The sequence below is a fragment of the Trichoderma aggressivum genome (genome assembly GCF_033847375.1).
Source record: "Trichoderma aggressivum f. europaeum strain CBS 100526 chromosome Unknown scaffold_005, whole genome shotgun sequence".
NCBI lineage: Eukaryota > Fungi > Ascomycota > Sordariomycetes > Hypocreales > Hypocreaceae > Trichoderma > Trichoderma aggressivum.
The window spans coordinates 726,310-750,977 of NW_026946371.1; the positions used below are offsets into that span (position 1 = coordinate 726,310).

The 24,668-nt window shown below is 49.9% G+C and overlaps 9 protein-coding genes across 9 annotated transcripts; 5 read left to right on the forward strand and 4 right to left on the reverse strand.

Moving 5' to 3' along the window:
• Window positions 1-833: 833 nt before the first annotated feature.
• Triagg1_2134 (CAZyme family AA3) lies at window positions 834-2,672 on the forward strand (the record flags this gene model as incomplete). Its single annotated transcript, XM_062896282.1, has 2 exons — window positions 834-1,185; window positions 1,240-2,672. 2 exons carry the CDS (start codon window positions 834-836, stop codon window positions 2,670-2,672), a joined length of 1,785 nt encoding a protein of 594 aa, XP_062758990.1.
• A 751-nt stretch (window positions 2,673-3,423) lies between these two features.
• Triagg1_2135 (uncharacterized protein) lies at window positions 3,424-5,203 on the forward strand (the record flags this gene model as incomplete). Its single annotated transcript, XM_062896283.1, has 6 exons — window positions 3,424-3,752; window positions 3,815-4,310; window positions 4,364-4,702; window positions 4,756-4,903; window positions 4,964-4,974; window positions 5,027-5,203. The coding sequence occupies 6 exons, from the start codon at window positions 3,424-3,426 to the stop codon at window positions 5,201-5,203; spliced, it is 1,500 nt and encodes a 499-aa protein (XP_062758991.1).
• A 194-nt stretch (window positions 5,204-5,397) lies between these two features.
• Triagg1_2136 (uncharacterized protein) lies at window positions 5,398-5,796 on the reverse strand (the record flags this gene model as incomplete). Its single annotated transcript, XM_062896284.1, has 3 exons — window positions 5,398-5,484; window positions 5,538-5,647; window positions 5,712-5,796. 3 exons carry the CDS (start codon window positions 5,794-5,796, stop codon window positions 5,398-5,400), a joined length of 282 nt encoding a protein of 93 aa, XP_062758992.1.
• A 1,452-nt stretch (window positions 5,797-7,248) lies between these two features.
• On the forward strand, window positions 7,249-7,833 carry Triagg1_2137 (uncharacterized protein; the record flags this gene model as incomplete). The annotated part of the gene is made up of 2 exons (XM_062896285.1): window positions 7,249-7,439; window positions 7,500-7,833. The coding sequence occupies 2 exons, from the start codon at window positions 7,249-7,251 to the stop codon at window positions 7,831-7,833; spliced, it is 525 nt and encodes a 174-aa protein (XP_062758993.1).
• Window positions 7,834-8,772: 939 nt separating this feature from the next.
• Window positions 8,773-9,198, forward strand: Triagg1_2138 (uncharacterized protein; the record flags this gene model as incomplete). Its single annotated transcript, XM_062896286.1, has 1 exon — window positions 8,773-9,198. The coding sequence occupies one exon, from the start codon at window positions 8,773-8,775 to the stop codon at window positions 9,196-9,198; it is 426 nt and encodes a 141-aa protein (XP_062758994.1).
• Window positions 9,199-9,378: 180 nt separating this feature from the next.
• On the reverse strand, window positions 9,379-11,102 carry Triagg1_2139 (uncharacterized protein; the record flags this gene model as incomplete). The annotated part of the gene is made up of 2 exons (XM_062896287.1): window positions 9,379-10,922; window positions 10,988-11,102. 2 exons carry the CDS (start codon window positions 11,100-11,102, stop codon window positions 9,379-9,381), a joined length of 1,659 nt encoding a protein of 552 aa, XP_062758995.1.
• Window positions 11,103-12,440: 1,338 nt separating this feature from the next.
• Window positions 12,441-13,766, forward strand: Triagg1_2140 (uncharacterized protein; the record flags this gene model as incomplete). Its single annotated transcript, XM_062896289.1, has 1 exon — window positions 12,441-13,766. The coding sequence occupies one exon, from the start codon at window positions 12,441-12,443 to the stop codon at window positions 13,764-13,766; it is 1,326 nt and encodes a 441-aa protein (XP_062758996.1).
• A 1,945-nt stretch (window positions 13,767-15,711) lies between these two features.
• On the reverse strand, window positions 15,712-17,469 carry Triagg1_2141 (uncharacterized protein; the record flags this gene model as incomplete). The annotated part of the gene is made up of 6 exons (XM_062896290.1): window positions 15,712-15,747; window positions 15,811-16,662; window positions 16,713-17,039; window positions 17,096-17,133; window positions 17,185-17,231; window positions 17,282-17,469. The coding sequence occupies 6 exons, from the start codon at window positions 17,467-17,469 to the stop codon at window positions 15,712-15,714; spliced, it is 1,488 nt and encodes a 495-aa protein (XP_062758997.1).
• Window positions 17,470-19,928: 2,459 nt separating this feature from the next.
• On the reverse strand, window positions 19,929-21,417 carry Triagg1_2142 (uncharacterized protein; the record flags this gene model as incomplete). Its single annotated transcript, XM_062896291.1, has 4 exons — window positions 19,929-20,301; window positions 20,353-20,801; window positions 20,912-21,155; window positions 21,227-21,417. 4 exons carry the CDS (start codon window positions 21,415-21,417, stop codon window positions 19,929-19,931), a joined length of 1,257 nt encoding a protein of 418 aa, XP_062758998.1.
• Window positions 21,418-24,668: the final 3,251 nt, after the last annotated feature.

The window sequence follows — 24,668 nt, forward strand, 5'->3', positions numbered from 1 at the left end:
AATTATACAAATTTTGTAGTCTTCGTCATTTATTTTGTGAACTTTAGGCATTCAATCCACTGTGCACATGTGGCCTCAAAGACAAGCCCATGCGGGCATCTCTATTCGCCTTCATGACGCTTCTCAGCACGCCACGAAACCGAGACTTGGAGTATTCTGAACATACCTAGGAAGCGAAAGATACGAATATGCATAAGGAACCATGCATTTCCTCATCGATTGTCATGTTTACCCCTCGTTCCTGGTACTTTTGGCGCAGATATTGATTCCACAGGTAGATAGGCAACTCTATTTAGCCTTTTAGGAGTCATGAAAAGGCCGAATCGCTGGCCTCAGCCCCAACATGCGGAGAACATGAGCAAGGATCACAACTCCCTGCAAAATCGTGCAGGTTCGGGTATTTGACGTGTGCTGAGGGCCCGGAGTGATGGCCTCATACCCGAGTTTGTGTCCATTCGCCTTATCCTTGGAACGATGAGATGAGGAAGATGTCCTGGTTGGGGGTGGATCTGGCAAATATTGGCAGACGCCGAAAACTCCATGGAATCCGCTGCTTTTTGATCACGCGCGGCTTGATCGCAGATCCTTCCGTTGTACTGCCGATTTATCGACTAATGTTTCACCATCGGACCGAAAAACAAACTCCCAGTCGTGACGATTGGGCAAGCCTCCATCTCCAGTTCCGTGGAAACAGAGTTCTTGGCAAAGTTTAATGAAAGAAGCACAAAAGTACTGCAGTACGATGTGTTTTACGTGCGATATATATACTAATAAGGTGCCGAACCTTTGAGACATTGATCGTGACAAGTGTCTTGGTCTCATCTCAAAGCAACATGCCGCCTCTCAGAACGCGTTTCGGCGCTCTTGCGCTGGCCACAACACTTTTATCTCTTCAGTCACTGGCCTCGCCAATCGATTCTTACGACTACATCATCGTTGGCGCAGGGACAAGTGGACTTCTCTTGGCCAATCGCCTGACCGAAGACGCTAGCCTCAACGTTGCAGTCATTGATCCTGGTGCCGATGAGCGGAACAACTTGGACGTTGCCAATCCGCTGGCATGGCTGACGCTGGGCGGGACTTCTGTTGACTGGAATTACTCGACTATCCCCCAGGGATATCTTGATGACAGGAGTCTCACATACGTAGCAGGCAAGGGGATAGGTGGGACCAGCTTAATAAATGGTATGAATGCACAAAGCCCGTGAATCGAGATGGGATCAATACTGAGTCAGCTAGGGATGACGTATATTCGAGGAGATGGAGCTCAATTCGATGCCTGGGAGGATCTCTACCCCGGATCAGGATGGAATTGGGATACCATGTTACCGTATTTCAAGAAGGTTGAGCGATTCTTCCCCCCTTCGCCGTGGCAGGAGGCTGTCGGCGCAGTATATGAAGAGGAATACCATGGGTCTTCAGGAGAGATTGACGTCAGCTTCAACCCGGTCCTGCTCAATGGATCTTTTTACGGAGACGCAAAGGCAACTTGGGCAAATCTCGGGCAACATCTCGACAAAGATGTGAATAGCGGACACACGGCTGGATTCGACGTTTGGCCACAGACTATAGATCCAGTCAAGAAGACGCGATGCGACGCCGCCACGGCGTTTTACTGGCCTGTACAGGATAGGCCGAACCTGACGTTAATCAACGGCACAGTTTCTAGGATTCTGTGGAAGGCTGGCACTGTCAGGACACCTGATGCGTATGGAGTTGAGTACATAATGCCGAATGGGCAGAACAAGTCTGTGAAGGCTGTGAGAGAAGTCATCTTGTCTGCAGGTGCTCTACGTACGCCCCTTATTCTTGAGCTCTCCGGTATCGGTAACCCAAAAATCTTGAAGGAATTGGACATTGAGACGGTTGTTGATCTACCGGGCGTGGGAGAAAACATGATTGATCAGCCCAACTCCGCCCTGTCCTACTCGACCAACACCACATTCTTCGGATACGCACCATATGCTACATTTGTTAATGCAACTTCTCTTTTCGGGAAGAACTTGAGAGCTATCTCTGATATGGTCAAGCTCTCCCTACCGTACTGGGCACTGCAGATTGAGTGGCAGACAAAGAAAGCTTTAAAAGCCTCGGCAGTCGAGGAACTACTTCGAATCCAATACGATTTAATCTTTGAAAAGGACGTGACCATTGGTGAAATCCTATCTACCGCAAGCGGCACTGGCACTTTTTCGGCGTACTGGTGTACTCTGCCTTTCAGCCGTGGGAGTGTCCACCTCAACTCGACCGACGACATCAACAGACCCGACATCAACCCGAGATTCATGTCTTTTGGCCTTGACATGCTTGTTCAAGTCACCCTCGGACGCCTTGCCGCAGCGTTCTGGCAAACCCCGCCCATGTCTACCAGTATCAAGACTCAGCGGCAGCAAGGAATGCCTTCACTAGACGATCAATGGAACGAATGGAGGGAGTTTACAGAAACCACCATGATATCGAACTCGCACCCCATCGGGACGGCGGCGATGCTTCCGAGAAGACTTGGCGGAGTTGTCGATCCGAAGCTTCGCGTGTATGGCACGAAAAATGTGCGCGTGGTGGATGCTTCTGTGATACCGTTGCAGATCAGCGGACACCTTACTGCGACGCTGTATGCCATTGCGGAGAGGGCGGCGGCGGAATTTATTCTTCCAGCTCGTTATGCTGTGTGATGCGAGATGATGTGGTGATGTAAGGGATGTGGGGATGCAATGGTGTTGTGAGAGGTTTGTCCTGTCAGTTGAGTCTTATAATGCTACGTTACGAGTCTTTTAGAGAATCAATAAATGAATTCTGGTTATTTTATACTTGTATCGAATAGATATTTCGTCACTAATCGTCATGGTCCTCATTTCCTCTGGCTCCTTGCCACCCCATACCCGTGAATGAGACGTCTACATCAAGGCAGTGTCTCATTGCCCCCTTGATTCACCGTCATCAGCTTGTCAAAAGTGGCTGCAGCAACCTCACCTGAATGACATGCCCCTTCTCCGCATCCAAAGGCAACCTTGTAAGCGGGACACGGCATCGTCCTCAGCAGCACGACCACGTATCCCAAGCCACGCGATGCCGCGCAACGAATGAAGACAACGGCCTTCAATTCAACAAGCCGCTCTACCCCTCGTGTCAATCGATCGTCCCTCCGATCTAGTTGCTTTCTCAGTTAGAAGGAGAGCTATAGTCTGACAGGTTGAAGGTTAAAAAATGTCAGTCGGCTGTCGCACCCGTCATCACGGTTTCTATATGGGGATGTCTCACATGGCGCAGCCAATACGCAGCGTCGGGTTGGACAGGGTCTCCGAAAAAAGTATAATCGTCTTGGTATAAATGCCCGTCTTGTTCCCATTCGAAAAAAAGGGGGATGTTTGAAAAGGGAGACTGCTTATTTGGAAGTTTTCGCAACGCCGTTGGCGAGTTTCCACGATGGTGAGCCTCGTCGCTACACTTGCTTCGCCGCGGGATTGGCCTGCTAGTGCTTTGCTGCTGGTGGCTACTCTTGTTATTTCGCTTCTTGTTCGTTTGCTGAGGCGGCCTGGCCTCCCTTCGGGTGCGTCTTTTACGGAATGGGGTGTGCCCTTCATCGGCTCCCTCAACTTCTTCACCAAGAGAGGCGATTTCCTACGAGAGGGCACGAAACGTAGCCCCAACGGTTACTTCAACTTTTACTATGGCTCGTATCCTATCGTCGCTCTCTCAGGAGAAAAAGCTCGCTCAGCGTATTTTAATGCGAGAGGTCTTGATCTGAGCGCTGGGTATGGACTTCTCCCTTGCATAAGCACCTGCTTTCTCGTAAAAGAGACTGACCAGGTTATAGATTCAGGAAACTCTTTTCTGCTGGCCCTGACATTGACCGTATGCTTGGCTGCAATATGAGTGCTTACTTTACAGTGCTCTTCAAGAAGCTTACTGCCAAGGAACACCTGGTCACTTGTCTTCCTTACCTGAACAAAGATGCCCGCGATGCCTTCTCCGCAGTCGACACGTCTGTTCCCTTGGATCCCTTTGTAGTTCTTTACGATTTGCTTTGCAAATTCACTCACCGCACTGTCGGCTGCCATGACGTTGCCGAAGACCCTGCGCTTCAGGAGAAGACGATGCGGTACTACGAGAAGCTGGATAAGACTGCCGCCATACAGGTCATGTTTCCGTGGCTGCCTACGCCCACGAAGCTCAACAAGATATGGGCGGGGGCAAAGCTGCATATGCTGTTTGGGGATATAATCCGGGAGAGGCGAAAAACTGGTCGTAAGGCGGAAGACGTGATGCAGTACCTGATGGACAAAGGAGAGAGCGATTTGCTGTCGTCAGCTGTAAGTATCTGACGTGGTCGTTGAGGAATTTGAACTAACTGGCTGCTGAATAGTTTATTATTGGCGCCTTGTTCGCCGGCTTGATCAATACGGGAGTCCAGTCTGCGTGGATCCTCTGCTATCTCGCTCATGACCCCGTCTGGTATGCAAAGGTCAGAGCTGAAGTTGACGCAGCTGTTGAGAAATATCGCACTTCAGACGACCAGGCGCCAGTAGATGTTCTGGCAGGGCTTTCACTCGAGGCATGGGAGTCTGAGTTCCCTTGCATCGATTTTGGAGTGCGGGATAGCATTCGACTGAACCTCATGGGAGCTTCGATTCGCCAGAACACTTCTGGGAGGGATATCGTGCTGGGTGATACCGGCGTCGTTGTCCCGAATCAAGCTTTTGCGGTGAGTTTATGGCCAAAGGGAGAGAGTAAGCAATGCTGATATTTTGCTGAAAGGTGTATCATGTGTCCGATGTCCACATGGACGAGTCTACTTACAAAGATCCTCTCAAATGGGATCCTGGGCGATATTTCCCCGACAGGGGGGAAGACAAGAAACGCCAACATGGATATATTGGCTGGGGAACTGGATTACACCCATGTTGTAAGTAGGCTCTGATACTCAATCCGTTGTGATTTGGACGACAAGATAACATTGACCCAGTGGGAATGAGAGTAGGCGTGATGAACGATGATTAGTGAATAGAAGACGCTAACGAGTTGGTAGATTGCAAAACTGGAACTGTTTGTTTCTACGGCCACCTTTTTCGCCATGTTTGACTTTAAAGCCGTGGATAAGAATGGGAATCCGGCGATGGGGCCGCTGCCGTCTTATGATAGTAATGCTCTGGTAGCGAAGCGTATGATTGACACTGTCTATTTCAAGTGCGATCGCAGGTTTTAGGTAAGAATTGTGAACCGGGACAATAATCTAGGCGATGGTATGGAAATGGCACAGCGAAGAGAGGAATGTGATGTGTAGTCACGGTACGGTGAATTATTTTTGAAGAATGAATAGCTTAGGTGTTGAGACTATCTGCGTTATAGCCGTGTCTATTAGGCTTGCTTAGGTGTAGACTCTGAACGGCATAAGCTCTGCTAGGTGGAAGTCTTTTGCCGCATCTCGTGTTCAATCTGCGCGGCGAGTGATGCTGGCGTCTGGGCACCCGTATTGCGAGTCCGCTCCTAGCTACATCGTTAACAACATTACTCTAGATATAAGATATCGTCTTATTTACCACCAAGACTTCCTTGTCGGGACCTTCTAGGGGCATCTCGTTCTGATCTTGTGTTGAAGTGAGTGTCGGGGCGAGGTTCCGCTGCTTTGCAAGGAGGCTCTGAGACGGTGCTAGATGGATGATGAGCATGGATGAGCTGATGATGAAGGGGGATACCGACAGAGGCTGATGTACATTCTGTGGTGCTCGTGACTGGGCCTGGATACGTTGGGGGAAGCTGCTGCTGGTAAGCAGATTGGCCTGCTTCGCGATTTGCCATTGTTGATGGAAGGATGGTTTGCTGGATATTGAGCTTGTAGGAATCTGATACGAAAGTTGAGTGTAGAAGGCGAAGGTGAGGGTGGAACTTTGCTGTAAGGATGTGATGATGTGTTGCTACAGTGACATATATGAGGAGTGTTCGGGGCTGCATCTTGCAGTGATTCACTCGACCAAGGTCCGTCCCGTGACTTACCAAAGTTCAATATCTTCCTTTTTTTTTTAAAAAAAAAAACTAAAAAAAGTGATCGATTAACTCATGATTTGCATTTGAAGCAATAGTGTGGCTTTCCGATTACATGTTGAGCTTTTATAACTCCTTCATCTTGAGAACTTGACGTAAGCGCTCTCCAGAGACTACCAACGTGCAGCTTACTCACTCTCTCTTAGTTCGCTGTACTGGACTACGCAGATCTGCCTGTTCGAGAAATCAGACCCGATCCTCAGAGTACGTTTCTGAGGAGACTTCCTTTGCGCACTTTGTTGTCTCGCTGGAGACGCCCTCTTTTCTCCCAACCGAGAAGCCTCCCACGCATCAGACACATCGTATCAATCTCAGTTCTCGCTCGTTATCAGACGTACGTTCTACAGCCACCATTGAGCTAGGTAGTTTGGACAGCGCTGACCTGGCAAACTTAGATCATGTCACAGGCACCCAGTCGCGCTTATCAAGCCCCAGACGACGATGGCTGCCGTCAAAATGCAAGCCCATGCGCGGACGCAGATTTGGTGACAGGGGAGACACCTGCAGTTCCATACGCGCAACCCACAGCCGCTCCGTTGATCAACTTCGTCACTCGAGAGAATGAGATCAGCTAGCATGTCGCCGTATCGTTTGTTCCTGGAATGACATAGGCGGCTACTCTCGCCTCCATACTATGAGAGCCTTGAGCAGCCCTGAGCACCATCGGCATGCAATTTCATCAACCACAATGGTCTAGCTTGTCTATCTTGACTTGGGCACCTGGCAGCAACTTACCATGGCTTCCTGACATATACTTTAACTCTTTTCCTTGATCACAACACGTCATCACGTACGAACCCGCAAACCTCGTTTCTTAAGCGAGCCTCATTACTCAAAAGTGAATTGGCTATTTGTATTCAAAATCACTTGTTGAGATGGCAACATCACGCTGACGAATGTTGACACGACCAACAAACTGCCTAGAATTTTAAACGTCGCATTGTTCATATTTGCTCAGCGAAATATGCCATTTCCCCTATACTCGCCGCAATGCCAGAATCTCGCACGCTCATCAGAGGTAATCAGATGGGAAACATGGAGAAGAATAGCTTCATCATCAGATGCATGTGCACGGACCACAGACAAACGAGCAAAACACTTTCACCTCACCTTTGCCTTTCTTCTCTCTTCCCTTTTCTCCTCTTCACTCTCTTCCTACTCTTTTTTACTCTCCTCCTCCTCCTCACGGTCCTTCAAAAATCCACCAAGATGGACGATGGCATCGATCAAGAAACGCTCCGGCTGATGGTAGCCTTGGAGCTCCAGGATTCTCACGCAATGATGAAAGGAAAACAGCGCGAGGGCGATCCTCCTCCCGACGCCGAAATCGCAGCGTGGCTCTATGAGCAACAACTGAGGGCACTGGAGGCATCTTACGCGGATCACGACTTGAACAACGGGTTTGCATCACCATAGGAGAATGATGACCAGCCTCAAGCCGTCGCTGGACCTGCACCCAGAGAAGAAGCACCAGCCGACCCGTTCACTACGGCTACCAGAGCCAGTCGCACCAAAGATTCTCGGCCGGCAATCCATACAGATCAAGCTCGCCAAGTCATCAAAGCCAAAAAGCTCGGCCAAGCCGAAGAAGCCCGCGAAGCCAACCAATTCGAAGAACCCAAGAAAGGACGCTGCATCATCTGCAAGGAAGAAATTCTCTTCGCCGAGACTTTGAAGTGCCCTGACGGTCATATGTACTGTCACGGATGCAACGAAGAACGATTTCAATTAGCCATTCTTGATGGCCTTTTCCCTCCCCTGGATGCTGTGGCAAAGCAACCCCCCTCGGTTTGATACAGCAAGGAGAACAGGACTTGCTGTTATCCACCCAATTGTTCGGCGTTTCCCCCGCGTCGCTCATTCACGGCGAAGCTGCAAGTGGAATGAAGGCCGATTGATGGATTGCGCGAATTGTGTACGAACCTTGTGGAAGGCGTTTGAAGCGGGAATCAGACGGGCGCTCTTTGACCGACCGCGGCGCACACAGAAGGTTATGGGAATCGATTGATGGGAGGTTCGAGTGTGACGGATGTGGAGGCAAATTGCATCGATTCATCTACGGGTGCCATAATTGCCGAGTTCTTTTCTGCCGCGGAGGCCGGAACACTTTTGAGAGATACAGACCAGTAGCGATGCCATTTCCAAGATGAAGGGCCGCTTAGTTGGACATTTCCAAATACGTCAGAGTGCCATTTATGAGCAATAGAGAGAATACAAAGCAAAACAACCCATACATGATCATGCTCCAGTCTTGAGCTCTTTCGTGACAAACCCTCGCAGTCGTGCGATTGGCTTGGCTTGCGCTGCATGCCATTTACTAGGGCATCCAGTAAGCAGCCGCATGTAACAGGGAGCCAAAGGCTATTCCGACTTCCATTTGTTCGTAAGGCTTACAGAGGCATTAGAAAGCGCTGCTAGAGCCTGGGCGGCATTATGAATCCTTCAACCCATTCCTACCCGAGGCAGTGCGGCCCGCCAAGAAGGCATCCTGTCACAATTACGAAATCAACGTGGGCGTTGTGGTCAGTCAGCGCAGATAGTACCGTTGCAAGTGAGTATTGCTCTTTAATTGTCCCCATGTATATATATGGTAAACTGTTCTTTCTGTAGTTTAGTTTCCATTCTCGCTGCAGTTAGTTGACAACTATCTTACAACTCTTTACAATCATCCATCACATACATACCCACAAACTCAAACGCGCAAATTGATTGGCTCATCAACTTATCGTCACCATGGCAGCTAATAATGCAAACTCTGCATCTTTGACCAAGATCGAAGAGTACCGAGCGCTGTACGATTCATATTTGCAAAAATGCAACGCACATGACTTTGAAGGGATGGAGGATTTCTATACTTCACCTCTTCAAGTCAACGACGAGCCCTGGGACCCAAAGAAAGTCACGGCGCAGTTCGGGCCGCTGGTGACTGCGTTTCCCGACTGGCACTGGGAGGTGAAGCATCTCACGATTGAGGGGGATTACCTCGCGCTGCATTTCAAAGTTACGGGGACGCATAGGGGGAGTTTCCAGGGAATTGAAGCTACTGGGCGGAAGATTACGACGTCGCAGTTTACGTTGTATCGTGTGGTGGAGGGGAATAAGTTTGGGGATGTTTGGGATCTTGTTGATGTTGAGGCTGTTGTGAAGCAGATTTCGTGAGGGGGATGAGATCGAAGGATAAAGTCATGTTTATGGAATTGTTTCCTGAAAATGGGGATGTGTGAAGGGTTTGCCACAACTTGAATACGACTTTAATAAGATTCGACGCTCGATCCGCTATGTTGCATGGGCGTGTTTGCAAAACAAGTCTATTTATAACCAATGTAATCTACTCCATGTTTAAGCTGAAAAGATCTTCTGTGCCTTGTCTGTGCATTTCCCAACCTTTCCCACTCTCTTCTCCAGCGCATTCGCCAACGGTGTCTTTGCTTTAATGTAATCTACCAGCACCTCATCCAGCGTTTCCAACACCACGAAATCACTTCTCTTGGGCAAGATATTATCTCCGCCAGTGGCAACGAAATCCACCGTAGCAATGACGTATTCCTTCTCCGGGTCGATTCTCTCCCCCGAAATCCTTGCATCCATGAGCATATATCCGGGGGGATTCGACGGGTTATACTTGACGTTGAGGTTGTGCGAGATTTGGAACCAGGATGAGAGCTTCTGGTTGTTGAACTGGTTGACGCGGGATACGCAGCCTTCGAGGATCTCGAGCAGATCTTCGCCCGAGTAGGTCAGCTTGGTGACGGCGTTGCCGAAGGGAAACGACGTAATGACTTGGCCTCGCGTGATGTTGCCGGCATCGATGGTTGCCCGAACACCGCCCGCGTTGATGAGTGCAAAGCTCGGCCTCTGGTGTTCCGGGGCGTCTGTGGTAAGATTGTACAGGTACTCAAACGCTGCATCAGCCATGACCTGACCGAGCAGACAGTCGCCGCTCTGGCAGGCAGTCTGGTCGAGAGTGTTCTCAGTGGTGCCAATAACTTCGTTGGCAAAGTCCTCGAACGGGCCTCTCCACGCGGTGATTTTGGCCTGGAGGTCGGATTCCAGCTTTGTCGTGTTGTCCATATGAATCGGAGCGCCTTGATATGCAAGCGCTTTTCCATCCTCGTCAAAGGTAACTGAGATTGACCCCAGATTTTCTCCCCACCTCCATGAAGTCACGATAAAGACCTCGTTGCCAGCTAGATCATGGACAATCGTCGGATACTTGCCCTGCGCACCCTCCACGTCTCCAAGCAGTGTATGGCTGTGGCCCCCAATGATGAGGGACAGGCCCTCTGTCTGAGCCGCAAGCTGCTGGTCAATGTCGTAGCCAATGTGCGTCAAGGCGACGATGCGCTTGATGTCGGTTGTGTTGCGAATCTCCCAAATGGCCTTTTGAACCTCTTGCACTGGGTCGAGAAAGGTAGTCAGCTCGCCAACATGCGAAATCGTCGGCGTCGTCGGCGTCGTTGCCCCGATAACGGCCAGCCCGTGCTCCTCAAAGATGTGATAATTCTTAATCGTCGCCTTGAGATCAGTGTACTCGCTCTTCACATTGCAGGAAACAACGGGAAACGTCAGATTCTTCAGAAACAAGCCCAGCTTCTCATCGCCGCCGTCCCACTCGTGGTTCCCCAGCGTCATGGCGTCGAACTTGAGGTCGTTCATCGTCTCGGCAATCTTCTCCCCGCCGTAGAACGAGTAGAACAGCGTGCCCTGGAACTCGTCGCCGGCGTTCAGCCACAGATGGTCTGGGTATTGGGCGCGCAGCTCGGTGACCTTTGTCTTGATGCGGGCGTAGCCGCCGAAGCATCCCTTGGAAGGGTCGACGCAGTCTGTGCCGGCCTTGACGTACTGATCAAGATGAGCGTGGACGTCGTTGACGTGGAAGAAGGCTGTTCAAGAGTGATTGAGTCAGCGTGATAGATCTGGATGAGTGAGCGGTGAAGCGACGCCTTACACATGTTGTAGTGCCCTTCATCGTCAATCCCTCGCTTGAGCAGCCGCCTGCTGTAGAGCACATCGTCGGCCACCGCACAGCCCGCAAGAGCCGACAGCACGACCGAGGCCTTCATGATGTTTTTTCAGCCTCTAAAGATGAGATGCCTCCGCCGGCTGGATTCCTCGTACAACAACGGCCCGGTGAAGCCTAGCCGGAGAATCGCAATCAAACTGTACCCAAAAAGCACGGCTGGCGGTTGAAGCTACCAGACGGTATCGATAAAGCCGCAGGACGACAGACGCTCGCTTTCAATGTTTTTCTATGCGCTCGACTCTCGCCCGCCACGATCTTTTGCTCACCGAGACTTTGTGGGTTTGAAGGCCCTTTTCTGACCTGCCCCCCTTGAAAGGACTTTTTGACGGCCAAGACTCGCTTTGACGAATGGGGCTTGTGTTGCCAAGGTCCACGTGGGTATGTCACGTCACGGTGCGGGAGGCACTGTGTCAGCTTTCAGTTGGCGATGGAGTTTTGGGAGTGGTATCGGCATCAGCATCTTATCTCGTTTGTTCATGCATCTTCAATCTGCACTGGTTATAACGGTCGCTTCAGCTCGGCATCATCCGTCGGCGCTTCTCCGTGAAGATGCAGGGAAGACAAGTCAACCTCTAATAGCACGAGACACAGGTTATAATGACTGATAACATGAATAACCAACACCTGGATAAAGACCCCAAGCACACAAATGATTGAAGCTCTTGTCTGTTGTTTTGCATTCTACATTTGTCTCTCGATAATGGAGATTCATTGTTTATTACTGGGTTTAGCAGCTCCTCTTCCCTGTTCTTGCTCTTCATTTCGCTCGACAAGCTTTCTTCCGTTGAGTCGCTCGCTGTGACCGTGAGGACTGAACACTGGGATTCTTCTCCCCCCCATGGTAGTATCGGGCAACTTGCCCTATGATTCTCGGGTTCTTATGTGATCCTCATACTGAAATGTTACATCGTCTTTGTCATCGATCCCGTAAAATACATCCTGTTTGCTGTAGGCATCTATCTGCTACTATCGCTACTCTCTTCCGGTATCTGGCACTATCACTACATGTTTGGTATCTTTGAAATCAAGATTGGTAATATGAGATAGCAATTACATGCTTAGAAAATGGCTGTTCCTGTGAAAAAGCGCAAAGCTGGTAACGAAGGTACGGCCTTGAACTTGACAACTGTACGCCACTTGAAGTAGCTGATGAGCGTGTGAATTGTTTACAGCTGCACGTGCTTGAGAAGCTCTTTTGTGTTGTAGTGCTTTCTACTCACTATAAAAGGGAGGACTCATTTCTGCTCTCTTCTTCTTGTTCTTCTCTCATCAACGTGTCTGGCCCTGGCCCTGGACCAACACCAGCACCAGCACCACAACCTCCTCTCAACAACCACACACATCATACTCCACAAAGCGAACAGAGTAAAGGCCGATCATGGCCAAGAATTACAAAGATGGCTCGATGATTGAGGTTTCAGACCCTCCGATACGATGGGACGAGGGCGAGTTGGGCAGAATACAGTTGGAGTTCAGGACCCTGCAGAAAGATTACAAAGGCGTTGACGCCATCGACACCCGAAACCTGAGCGAGATTGAGCAGCACGAATATTGCCGCCAACTAGTGAAAGGCGCATTTCGGCTTCTGCGTCTCCGGCCTGAAGATTACTTGGACTGTTTCGAGGCATGCATCCGCAAATGTATGATCTCGCATGCTCTGGAAGCACAACGCTGGAGCCGATGGGGTGGTTACCACGTCTTCGTTTTGAAGATGAGGGACATTGCGTACCTTTCGGAGCTACACGGAAAGTACCATATTCTGCCTGCTACAAGTGTGGTGGCTTCAATTGTTGTCAAGCAGCTTCGCAAGCTTAACATAGGTGGCTTGGATGAGATTACCTGTCTCATGATGAGATACAAAGTCTTTGAGTTTGCACACGCGTCAGTCAAGCACTATAACATGCGAGAAAACAAGATCATACGAACAAAGCACGTCATACCAAACTGGAAGCCCAAAACGGTCAAGACTGAAATTCCTGGCGGCTTTGGCGAGATGGGAATATCCCGACCACTCCTGCACAAGTCTTTTGAGATGGAGGATACCAAGAGTCAGGCGGGCATGATGCTCAAATCCCAGATGTCATTTCCACCTGTGACAACCATGACGACAAAGAAGATTACCAGGGAACAAGCAGTAGATCTGGTCGTCCCCCATATGGTCAAGATTATGAAGGAGTTGTGGTCAACGACTACAAACGATGAGTGTGCGGCGGCCCTGACCAAGGAGATCGTCATAGTATTACCTCCAGAGATTAAAGAATGGCTAGAGATGTGGAGCAGACAAGCAGGGAAGCAGGAAATTGAGGTCTGGGTAAGAGAGGCTACTGAAGACCTCGAGGCCTACGAATGGAGAGAGAGTCAAGTGGTACAGGGTCGGCCAGCCATGGAGCCAATCTACGCCGCCATCAACGAACTGGAAAAATTACACAACGAAAACGCCACATCTTTCGTGGCACGCCACAAGCTTCATGAAAGAACAGCCATGATTCGGCAATACATTATGGGAATGGAGGAGAAATGGAAGGCGTGGGCATACAAAGAGGTTAGCAAGGAATTGCTCGAACGCCAAGCAGCGATGGCAGCTGATGTGAGCTTCATTCGCCGCTCCCTCGAAGAGAATGACGAACGTTGCTGGAAAAGACGTCGTGTAGACATGGAAAACGCAGTAAACAATGACGGAAAACAGACAAACTGGCTGCTATAAGCAGAAGACATGGAGGTCTATGGGAAGCTATTTTGGTAAGATCCGGGTATATACTAGACGACGGGTCCATAAGCATGGAATTGCACGATGGAAATGTCTATGGCGTTTGACCAGGGGGCGGCATTTCATTGGAGCGTTGAGAGCTTTCTACCCTTAGGGAAACTATTTAGCTACAAGGCAAAAGAGCTTGTTAGACCTCGTTCATCAGGCTCTATTGGAAGTTTTCTTTTTTTTCAAGGAGCAGTTATTCAGCATCAATTAACATTTCATCAGGCCAATGTTGGGAGGAGTCACGAAACTCGTGTTACAACAACTACTTCTTCACTCATTGTGATTGATGCTGGCGATGTGAGTGAATCACACTCTGATGAGATACGGTGTGTGACAACAAATAAATGACACTTGTGATGATGTATAAGAGCGTGCTATGGATATTTGCTCCTTTTCACACATACGGCAGTGATTGTGATATACACGATACCTCTATATAGCTTGACTCTCTTAATACCCCACAGACAGACCCAGTACTCTCCTAGATATCTTTAAAATAGCCAAAATGCTCCCTCTCCCCTTCTGGCCAATCCTCTTCTTCATATGTCTCCTCATCTCCATCGGCATCCTAGCATGCCTCACATATACCGTCTTCAGCATAATTTTCGAACGCAACGCCACCCGAGAAGATTCTCCAGCCGAAAGATATTACACCTTCGAAAGATCCGTTACCGGGCCTTTTGAAGATGAGGCTCCCAGGCGCACCGCGTCAATGTTTGGCATTCCGCAGAAATTCTTGCGCCGAAGTGACAATCCGCCGACTACACGCCCTAGAAGACAACCTCCGCCTAATCAAGTCACTGGGAACTCTCATGATGACGGGAGACGGCGCTCGAAGCCTTTGAAGACGCCGGCACGAAGGGTCTTGTTCAACTCGCAGCAGGGCAGCAGTGTGCGTAATAGGCGTCTTTCAGAGCAAGAGAGCCTCACTCCGAAAACGCTTTCGGGGGAAGGCAGTCAAGCGCTAGATCATAGAGATGGGTTGTCGTCAATTGCGTCGAGTTTGGTGGTTCACGCACCTGTGAGAGGGAGGACGAAGAGGGATAAAGGAAAAGAGAATGAAAGGCACACGGGGCGAGAAGATTATTTATTCAACATGTCGGTCTGAGAGAGGACGATAGCACCAAGATTCCCAAACTTTTATTTTACGGCCCATGTAATCTACCATCATGCCGTCATGTCTGTTCACAGATGGTGTTAATCAGATGAGGAGGGCTACAAGCAGAACTCAATCTCTGTTGCGGCATCTGACTATAACCAAGGATAGTCTCTTCATCTTTCTTAACATAAGGGGGTGGATCAGTTCATAGTCGGATGCTTGTGCATGCGCCACCGCTCTCGATCCTTGACGAGCTCGTTGAGACATTATGTGATTTCGTCTTGCGATTCCGAAAGATCTGATGACGGTAATAAACCTACTTTGGGAACTCTTGGCTGATACGATGATGAGCAACATGCTTTGGGAAAGTAAGAGGGTCTATTACCGAGGTGAAGGACAGCAAGAGACGCGAGACTCTGAAGTATAGACTATGCCACGCCCGTATTTGACAGATCACCTCTTGGAACGCACATTTTCTTCGATACCATTTATTCGGATATCTGAGCGCCTTGAACGGGCTTGTCCTTTACTTGAATCGGTTGTGGGGTGTTTAACCTACGGCGAGTAGTCGTCATATCACGTAGTTTGATGTATAGCCCGTCACCCACGACAAGTCCGACCAGTCTATGTCGTTTTATATCCAAGAGAGTATAGTGGTGCATAATGATACAATTCGTATCATGAGTATTGTCATTTTTTAAGAAAGAATTATTATACGTAGCATCACAACTCATTTGTTGCCATCATTGGTCATACACACGTCAACCTTGATTCGCCCATATTCATGCAGATTCATCAGTACGTGTATCGGAAATCAGGTGTAGCATCCTCCTATATATCATTTCAGATCAGTATTGTCGCATGTACATGTAGAAGGCTGGGTGTGTCACTTACATCATGAGCTTCAAGCAGAAGACCATCCTTGTCTGCCTTGCTGTTCGCCCTCCAAAACCCAAGATCGAGCAACAAAACAAGGATAATATTCAACAAAGCACAAGCAATAGATGCATACAAACCTGGCTTATAGCCTGTCAATGCATCCTTTTCGCGAAAGACCAAACTACCAGCAATGCCTCCGAGGCCACCAAACCCAACGAGCGTCGCACTGCAAAAGGCACGCTTCCACTGTCCACGGACGTTATTCGCCTGCAGCGACATGGCAGCGGGAATATTGGCATTGGCACCGGCCGTGACGAGGAAGACGCCGAAATAACGAACGCCGGGACTCGGAGCCCAACCCATAATGGGTAGTCCAATGAGGCAGAGCACCATGTTGAAGATGACAATGGGACCACGGAGACGCAGCTTATCACCCACCCAGGCACCTGAGAACATGACAATACCTGCCAACACATATGGGGGAGCAACGAGACACTGAGACGCTCCGACGGAGAATTTAAGGCTTTGTCTCAAGATCAAAGGAAGGGTAAAGGCCAAAGAATAGGTGATGGTGGTCGAAAATCCGAAAATTAGAGCATAGGCCCAGATTTTCCAATCAGTTCCAGCGCCAAGGAACTTTCGCAGATTGAACTTTGGGACCTTTGAGTCGCCTCGGTCACGCTGAATGCGATGGACGATCCAGTCGAGCTCACGCTGGCCAAGGAAATTCCACGTCAGGCGCTTGGAGTCGGGAAAGTCGACGAGGAGCCAGTAGCCGGCGATGCCCAGGACGCAGGTGAGGGTGCCTTCGATGATGAAGATCCAGCGCCAGCCGGTGAGGCCCTCTCGACCGTTGAGTTGCATAAGCTGTGGATGTTGTGAGCCTTTTGCGCGTGGTTTTGATGGATGTGACTTACACCGTAGGCGAGAATGCCGGCAAAGGCGGAAGCGACACAGCCTAGGAGATAAAACATGGAATATCGCTTTCCAACTTCGTAGCGGGTGTACCAGGTAGAAAGCAAATACACACAAGAAGGGAAGAATCCTGCTTCCAAGACGCCTAGGACCGTCCTCATGGCCGCGAGCTGGCCGAAATTCTGGACAAAGCCCATGCCAATCATGACAGCTCCCCACAACAGTGTGATGAAGGCGAGGTGCAGACGAGGCCCGACTTTGCGAATGAGGATGGTGGAAGGAGGTTGGAAAACGATGTATGTGGTGAAGAAGACGAGGTTGGCGATATTCTAGAGCGTCTGTGAGTGGTTTGTTCGACGAGATGTGGTGTTGAAGGGCGACTTACATAGCGGTTGTTGATAAGCTGCAGCTCAACGCCCATACCTAAGGGAATCAGCTTGTGTATTCCAACTTTACAACAGTGGAAGAACATACCTGCGATATTCGCGGCCGAAAGATTGGTGCGATCCATCAACGATACACTTCAACGCGTTAAAACAAAGTCTTATGGTCAATTGGGATCAAATCTTACCAATACATAGCTCCAACAGTGACGACCAAGCGTCTATCGACCTTCCACAAAATCTTGCGCTGCTCCTCAGGCGTAAAGCCAAAGTCCTCTTCACTGTCCTGAAGCGTCATGGGCTTGGCATTGCTCTCCGAGTCGCGGACCGGATCAACGCCGACGTCCTCGAACTCTTGCTTCTCGGACTTATCCATTGCGTCCTATTTCTTCTCGCTTACGAGTAATGAAATAGAAGCAGTCAAAAGTCCTGAGAGATGGAGAAAACTAATGAGAAAGATGAAAGGTGGATGGAAAGGGTGCTTGTGTTCCCGCGCCCAAGAGACATGGAGAGACAACGCGAAAAGGGGATCGGCAGGGAGACTCATGTACGAGTATGTACTACCTATATATACGCAAAAAGCAGATGCGTCGCCAAGATTCAATCCCCCCCCAGCAACAACTTGGCGGTCTCTCGCGACCGAGGAATTAAACTCCCACATCCACATCCACATCAAAACCCAAATACTGCTAGTAGTTGCCCCCCCCCAATAACCAGCACTATCGGTCTAATGTCAAGCCCATCTCATCCATGTCCATCCATGTGGCGAGCAAACCAGCGTCCCCAATTCCCCTCACCCCCCTCCAGCACATACATACCTGGCATCGTAGTAACAGCACACAGCTACAGTAGAAAACATTCGCAAGCCATCCCTCATCCCGGCCTCTCGCCAAGAAACATAAAAAACAGCCGGACGCTTTCTCCCCCAGACTTTTGCCAAGCGGGGTCCGCCATTTTAAACTGTGAGGGTCCAGATTCTGGGCCGCTCTGGGCCTACCTAACAGTAGCCTATTTTATGCTTATACCAGGGTGTTTGACCAGGCTTTTGGGAGGGGATACATCATACTGTACTCGTACATCCATGTTGCGGCTGGGGTAGAAGCCGGGCAACGATGCGGAGTGAGCGAAATGTGAGATTTGACGTCTTTGGCCGAGATATGCAATGCTGACTGTATGGGTATGGATAACGGGGGATGCTTCTTGGCTTCATAGAGCGGGAATACAAACCCACGTCCTTTTGCAGTGTGACACCTGGTTTCTCGGAAATAGATTTCAACATTTCGCATCGAAATAGATTTTTCACCGCAAGATAAGCCTGCCTGAAACACAGTAAGCAGTCCCTCATGAATCATCACAACGTTATACCATCAAGCAAACGAACAGAAAATCCCATGTCTCACAAGCCACCCCCGGCCATCACCCCCATATTTGGAAGTTTGTCCCATCCGCGGGGAAGAAGCAGGGCTAGACAAGACTGCTAACGACCCTTAGCTGCGTAGCTTAAATGGCTAGTCCCGTGTATATCACAACAGACAGCAAGCGTGGCGATGCTCTCTCCGTCCGAGGGCTTGCTGTCTAGGTCGGATCTGGCGATTCATGCGTAACGCTTCATGCTGGGGTGCATGAAGCTTAGGGGGAGATTCTGTGTGTACGAGTAGTGTAGTAGCACCAAAGAAGCGAAGGAGTCGGTTGATGGATCACCCAGATTTGAGATGCCGCGTTGTATCGGATGTTTGCATTTTGGCATCTGTGCTGCAACATCAGATTGATCGCCATCCTATGCGAACCTCCAAGAGTCAGTACACACACCCACAACCTCACAACCCTTTCATTCCACAAGAACAAACTCCCGACACTCTACCCACTCTTCCCCAGGTTCCCAAAAAAACAACGCCACATTCTCCTCCCCTCCCATCTTCTCCTCATCTTCCCCCTTTCGACCAATTATAAGCGTTTCTGGCCTCCAAGATGCCGAGGCTCGCCATCTTCCCCCGGTTCATCTACCCGCCCTTCCCCCAGAGCTAAGCTAATTTCAACAACGACACGCTTCTTGGCTTTCAGCTCCAAGCAGGACGTAACTCCAGACTTTTTGCATTCGACATGGTAGCCAGCAGGAGACATGACAGAAAATCCCCGATTCGCTGCTCACCTGCTGGTATTCCTTCTTCGCAAGGTTCTTGTCTTTCCGGCCAGTCCGGGGCTGCGACTATTTATCCTTGGCATATAGTCATTCGTTTCTCTTACACCATCATCATCTGCATCCGCGATTCGGTCGAGTTGGCGTTTCGAGGCTTGGTGACGCGGCGCCTCATCGCTCAACTTGCTCCGTCCATTTCCTTTGTCCCCTCATCCTGGCTTCGACCTCGGGCATAAAGCATCAACAGATTGAGCAGCAAACTGTCCGTTGAAGAACGCTTCATTATCTACTATTGCCACTTCCACAGTGGTGCTAAATCCAATCCAATCCAATCATTCCAATCAACCCAAGCCAAACAAGCCACGCCCAGTCAAACCCGATTCCTTCCGTTCACCATGATACGCGCTGCCTCGGCAATTCATGATTCACCCAAGGCAAAGTCCCTCCTCAAAACTCCGCACCAGCAGAAGACGCCCAAAAGTCTGCAGTTCATCTTCTGTATTCGCCGTCTTGATCATCCTGCCCCATTGGTTATCCAAGAGAGAAAAGACTAAATTCATGCCAGAAAGAATACCATACTAACGCTAATGGAACCCACAAACATCGCCAAAAAGCCCAGGAAAAGAAGAAAAGGTGAGGTGCTGACGGAAAAGGCCATTCTCCTCCATTCGATAACGCCAACTTGACAACCCTTCACTCTACACAAAGAAGCCGAACCTCCTGCCGACCGTACCTCCAAATCGCTGCAAATTGTGCCAGACGAGACCGGCAACGCCAACAACGGAGAAAACCTGGAGAATCTCCAACGGAGTCTTCGTTTGGACCTTGGTCTCGATAAAGTCGACCTTGGATCCGGCCATGGTAGGGAATCGTCCTGTGGTCAGGTACTGTTCCATCAATGCGTCCTTCTTGTACCACTCTGCACGCAGCCAGGCATCGAATTCGTCTGCGTCATCGAGTGGTATGTCTGAAAGCTTGAATCGTCGCCAATAAAAGTTGACCGACTTAGGTGGCCGACCCTGGAGGTAGGTACTGGAGAGGGTGAAGATGTTCTCGCCATATTTGCCTCGCCTAGGTATTCTTAGTCATCTTTGGCATATCACGCTGTCTCAGGAAACTCACCCAACACCTTCGTACGCCACGGTGCAGTCATAGACATATTCTACCGTTCCTTTGAGTTCGTTGAGACAAAAGAAGCTGCCAGTGCTACGGGGGAGCAGCATGTGCTCGGGGTCTTTCCACCCTTTCTTTTCCGCCCAACTGGCAGACTTTCGTCGACCGTTTCCAGAAATGTTGGTGCCTTCAGGGAACAACAGCAGCCACATGGGTACGCGATACTCTTTTCCACTGGGATCGGTCTTGGTCTGCTTCAGCTTCTTCAATCGGTAGGCAAGGCGGGGCTGATCCGTTGCCATTTTCCGAGACATGAAGATGAAGCTGTAAAACGTCATGCCCCAGCCGATGATGGGAATATACTGCAGTGACTGCTTCAGAATGATGTAAATGTGGCCGTGCGCCGAAGCTCGGTTGACGTAGCCAACCCACCAGAGGTACAGCCAGTCGGTATAAATCTGTTGAAGCTCGTCAGCTCAATGTTAAATCAGTGTCCGGGGAAGCCAAATCGAAGCCAAAGCGTATTCGTATGCATGAGATTGCATATGAGAGTGGTTTATCGTCTTACCTGGTGGTTTGCTATCATCACCAAACGCTCGGGAAAGTTGAACTGCACTCCGCCACCTTCCGTGGGACGGATCTCGCCCTCTACCGACTCATCGCCGCTGATTCGGATCGTTACCGGGCCCCAAATCTGCGTCATCCAAGTGACGACTATGGCAAACCACCGCTTGGTCATGGCCATGTAATCATAGTATATCTCGCGGTTCACGAAATACAGCCAACACCCAAGGACTTGCGAAGCGACAATACTGCATTCTCGTAAGCGTTGGTCCTATCCAAACTCACGTCATGATCACTAGCGAGCGAATCGCAAACGTACGTCACACAGCAGAGTAAAAAGTACACAGCGAGAGCCAGACCTCGTAGTATCTGCACTCCTCGGCCATGAGCCCGCTTGCCCGACGGATGAACATCGTGGCTTGCAGCGCCCTTTCCGGGCGTCTGGGTGAGTCCCATGGCAGCTGCGGGAGCAGGAATGTTGATGTCGGACCCCTCGGTATCAACCGCCATAAGCGTAATGTCTAGGAGTATATAGATAGATGAGCTGGTTTAAGGTGTAAAGATAGGTCAAGGTGCGCGAAAAGACTCAGTCCAGCAGCCTGGCATGAGCCCCCAAGGCAGATAAGGGACAAATCCAGAAGCGAGGCGGTGATGTGGCTTGATGGTGGTGAAGCTCGCCTCGCAGCAGCTATTGGGTCAGGTCAGGTCAGGCCAGGTCAGGCAGGCAGCTCAGCCCGCCAGGCAACGCCTTTCCTTTTCCTGATAGGATAGGATATGCCAACAGCCCTCGATCAAGCCGGGCTAGAGCAAACGGCCAGTCAGGGCAGCTGGTCAGATGCTGGACGGACGCAACAGAACAGAACAGCAGGCCAAACGTTCAAGCGCCCTCGAGACTTGCTCGCTTTTCCGCTTTGAGTCGAGTCGAGGTCAGACGGTGTACTTGTAAGGTCAAGGTTTGGCCCGACTCGACAACGGCACATGATGACGCAGGTGTTGCGGCTGCTTATTCGCTCCCTGCTTCTGCCTAGCTGGAGCTGTGATGCGCTATTGGTCCAACCACGGCGGATTCCTTCAGCCCTGGGGCCAAGGCCAAAAGCCAAGCTGCTGGGACGCGCTTTAGCGGGAGCCTCGGGTTTATTCCAGAGCCCGTGAGTCGTGCGACGGCAGTGGAGGGAAAAGCGGCCGTAAAGTGGCTACAGGAAAATGATTTGATGTCTGGCATGGATCGGATAGGATTGGATTTGATTGGTGTTGGGTTTGGTGACGGGCATTATTTGGTATGGATAGTAGTGGACATGTATTAATTCTTGGGCGGTGACTGAAGGCGGCGGCGGGATTGGGCGGACATATTGCTGAGGGTACTTGACCCGGTACTTTGACATCTGATGTACTGGTTCAACAAATGACTTGAGGTATTCTCTACCCGATACTCGAAAAATGGTCACCCATCTCTACATGAATTCTTGTGACAATTTCTCTCGTTAGTACTTCATGCAACTGTGAGACCTCTTGAGAAGTGACTTGATCACATGCCAACTGCGTCCTGATACCATCGCAAACCTCGTATCAGCGGTAGCTCGTCAACGCAGTACCCCGCCTGCTGCTTTTGGCAGGCGGTGGCACCTTGTATTCATTCACTGAAATGGAGCCAACCAGCCCGATAAATCCGGGAGCATCACATTGAAATGAGCCTGTGGAGTTGTCAGAAACGTGATGAAACTCTCAGCAAATAGTAGTTCTTAGCTCTTCAATGACCTTGGCTTCATCTGCCACCTGTAGGAGTGGCCAGCCCAACATGCTCGAGGTTGGTGGCTCGTGTCCATCTACAGGAAACATCGAAGTAACATGTTCATCAATCACATGCACGTATAGCATCAGAAGATGGTAAGATGAGATGATGATAACAGCGGCGACGGAGAATTGAGAGTGGCAGTAGAAGAAGAGAATAGCAACTGGAGAAGAAAGCGGCAGTAAAGAAGGATGACTAACATTTATAGCTATGAACCGAGTCTGTTTTGTTCTAGAGAAACCACCAGCTGAGCAATCCCTACCAGAAAGCTCAGCAGCCCAAACAACGCTGTGAGAAAAAGACCAACAATGGCCACCGTAAGTGCGGTTCTCTCCGACGTGTGCCTCTCAACCCACGACACAAGATTGTTTGATGGCGGAGGGTGATCCACGGCTGCTTGTAGGTTCCTCAACCTCTTCGTCCAGTATATCAACTTGAAGTAGGGCGGGGCCGTGCGAATTGGGCCGTCCCATACAATGAGATTTGGATCAAAGGCAGAGTCGGACGAACTACTCAAACCATATGTTGAAGTAAGCTCTCTTGCCACCGCATCCGACTCATCGTTCGTTACGTATGGGAACAAAACTTCGTAGATTGTGTACAGGGTCTCGAAAAGAAGCCGTGGAGGCAGAGTCCCGCTGGTTACGGATTAGCATTCGCATAGATTCCCGCAACAAAATTGACATGTCAAACTTGGCAAAACTCATCTCCGTGCTTTCCTCCAAGCTCCTATCCGCTGTGTATCGCAATTGGGCCTTGAGGTACTCGACTTGGTGAAAAACCGCCAACGTCTTCCTCTTTGGGTTGTATACAAGATGTTCGGCCAGGTCATTGGTAGGAATTATCACGACGCCCAATCTCTTTCGCAATCTCGATGCTGTCAGGCTCATGCAATCCGTATTACTAGACCAACAATCCACCAACTCGGTTGGAAAAGCAGCATAAAAAAACTGGATAAATGTCTGCTTTGGCAACCATTTGACAGGGTAAGCATCCTCATTCTCGATTCTGTATAGCATTGAGTAGATATCTCTTGACGATGGGTCGATCATGAAAGCTAATCGGGCGGTGATCCTTGCCGCCACTTCTCTTTCTTTAGGTGAGCAATCCGGAAAAGCAGCCTGTTGAAACGCTTCCAATCCAGATGCTTCATTGCATAGAGACTTTAGTACGTCAACGGCCTGAAGGGCAGCGGTGTGAGATGTTAGCCCTGGATTGCCACTGTACACCGAAATGTCGCCAGTTTGCTCATCAGTGTGTGTCATCTCGTGATAAAATCGGCGAAAAGCAACACACTGAGACTTGACAGGTTCGGCTACATTGCAAAGAGCTATAATAGCATCATTGAGAGACGTTATCTGCGAGGAGCTCAGAGTGTCAAGCTGCATATTGATCGCAAAGATACTAAAATGACCCAGAATGAGATGCATAGAGAAAATCAACCGCCACAAGCCACCGAACAGCAACGGGATCTCCCACAACACACACAAGACCTATCCAGTGGCCTTGGTCGAAATTCTGGAGACAGAGCTCCTATCAGCCCCGACCGAGTCTGGGGTCGATCTCGGGAACCTGAATGGGACAACTCTCTCAATCTCGATTGGGCGTTGATAGAGATTAAAAAGAGCGACCAGTGGAAGGCAGAAAGACCCCGTTTAGCGCTACATGATATCCCTGGCTCGGGTTATCAAGAACGGCGCGTGGCAGTCATGACATCTCGGGGCCCGCTCTTCGGCACTATTAACAGCATACCCTCATTCATTGCCAATTCCGACAAGCTTAGCTCCCTATGCAAAGTTTGGACTGTTTCCCTTATAGACCAAAGTATGGCTTTGCAATCTTCTTGCTACTATCGCTGCTAATGGCATGCATGGCACAGGCGAAATATCTGTTGGAGACAGTGGAGCCCTTGTCATAGATTACGTTACGAGCAAGCTTTATGGCTATATAATTGGGATCAATCACTTTCAAG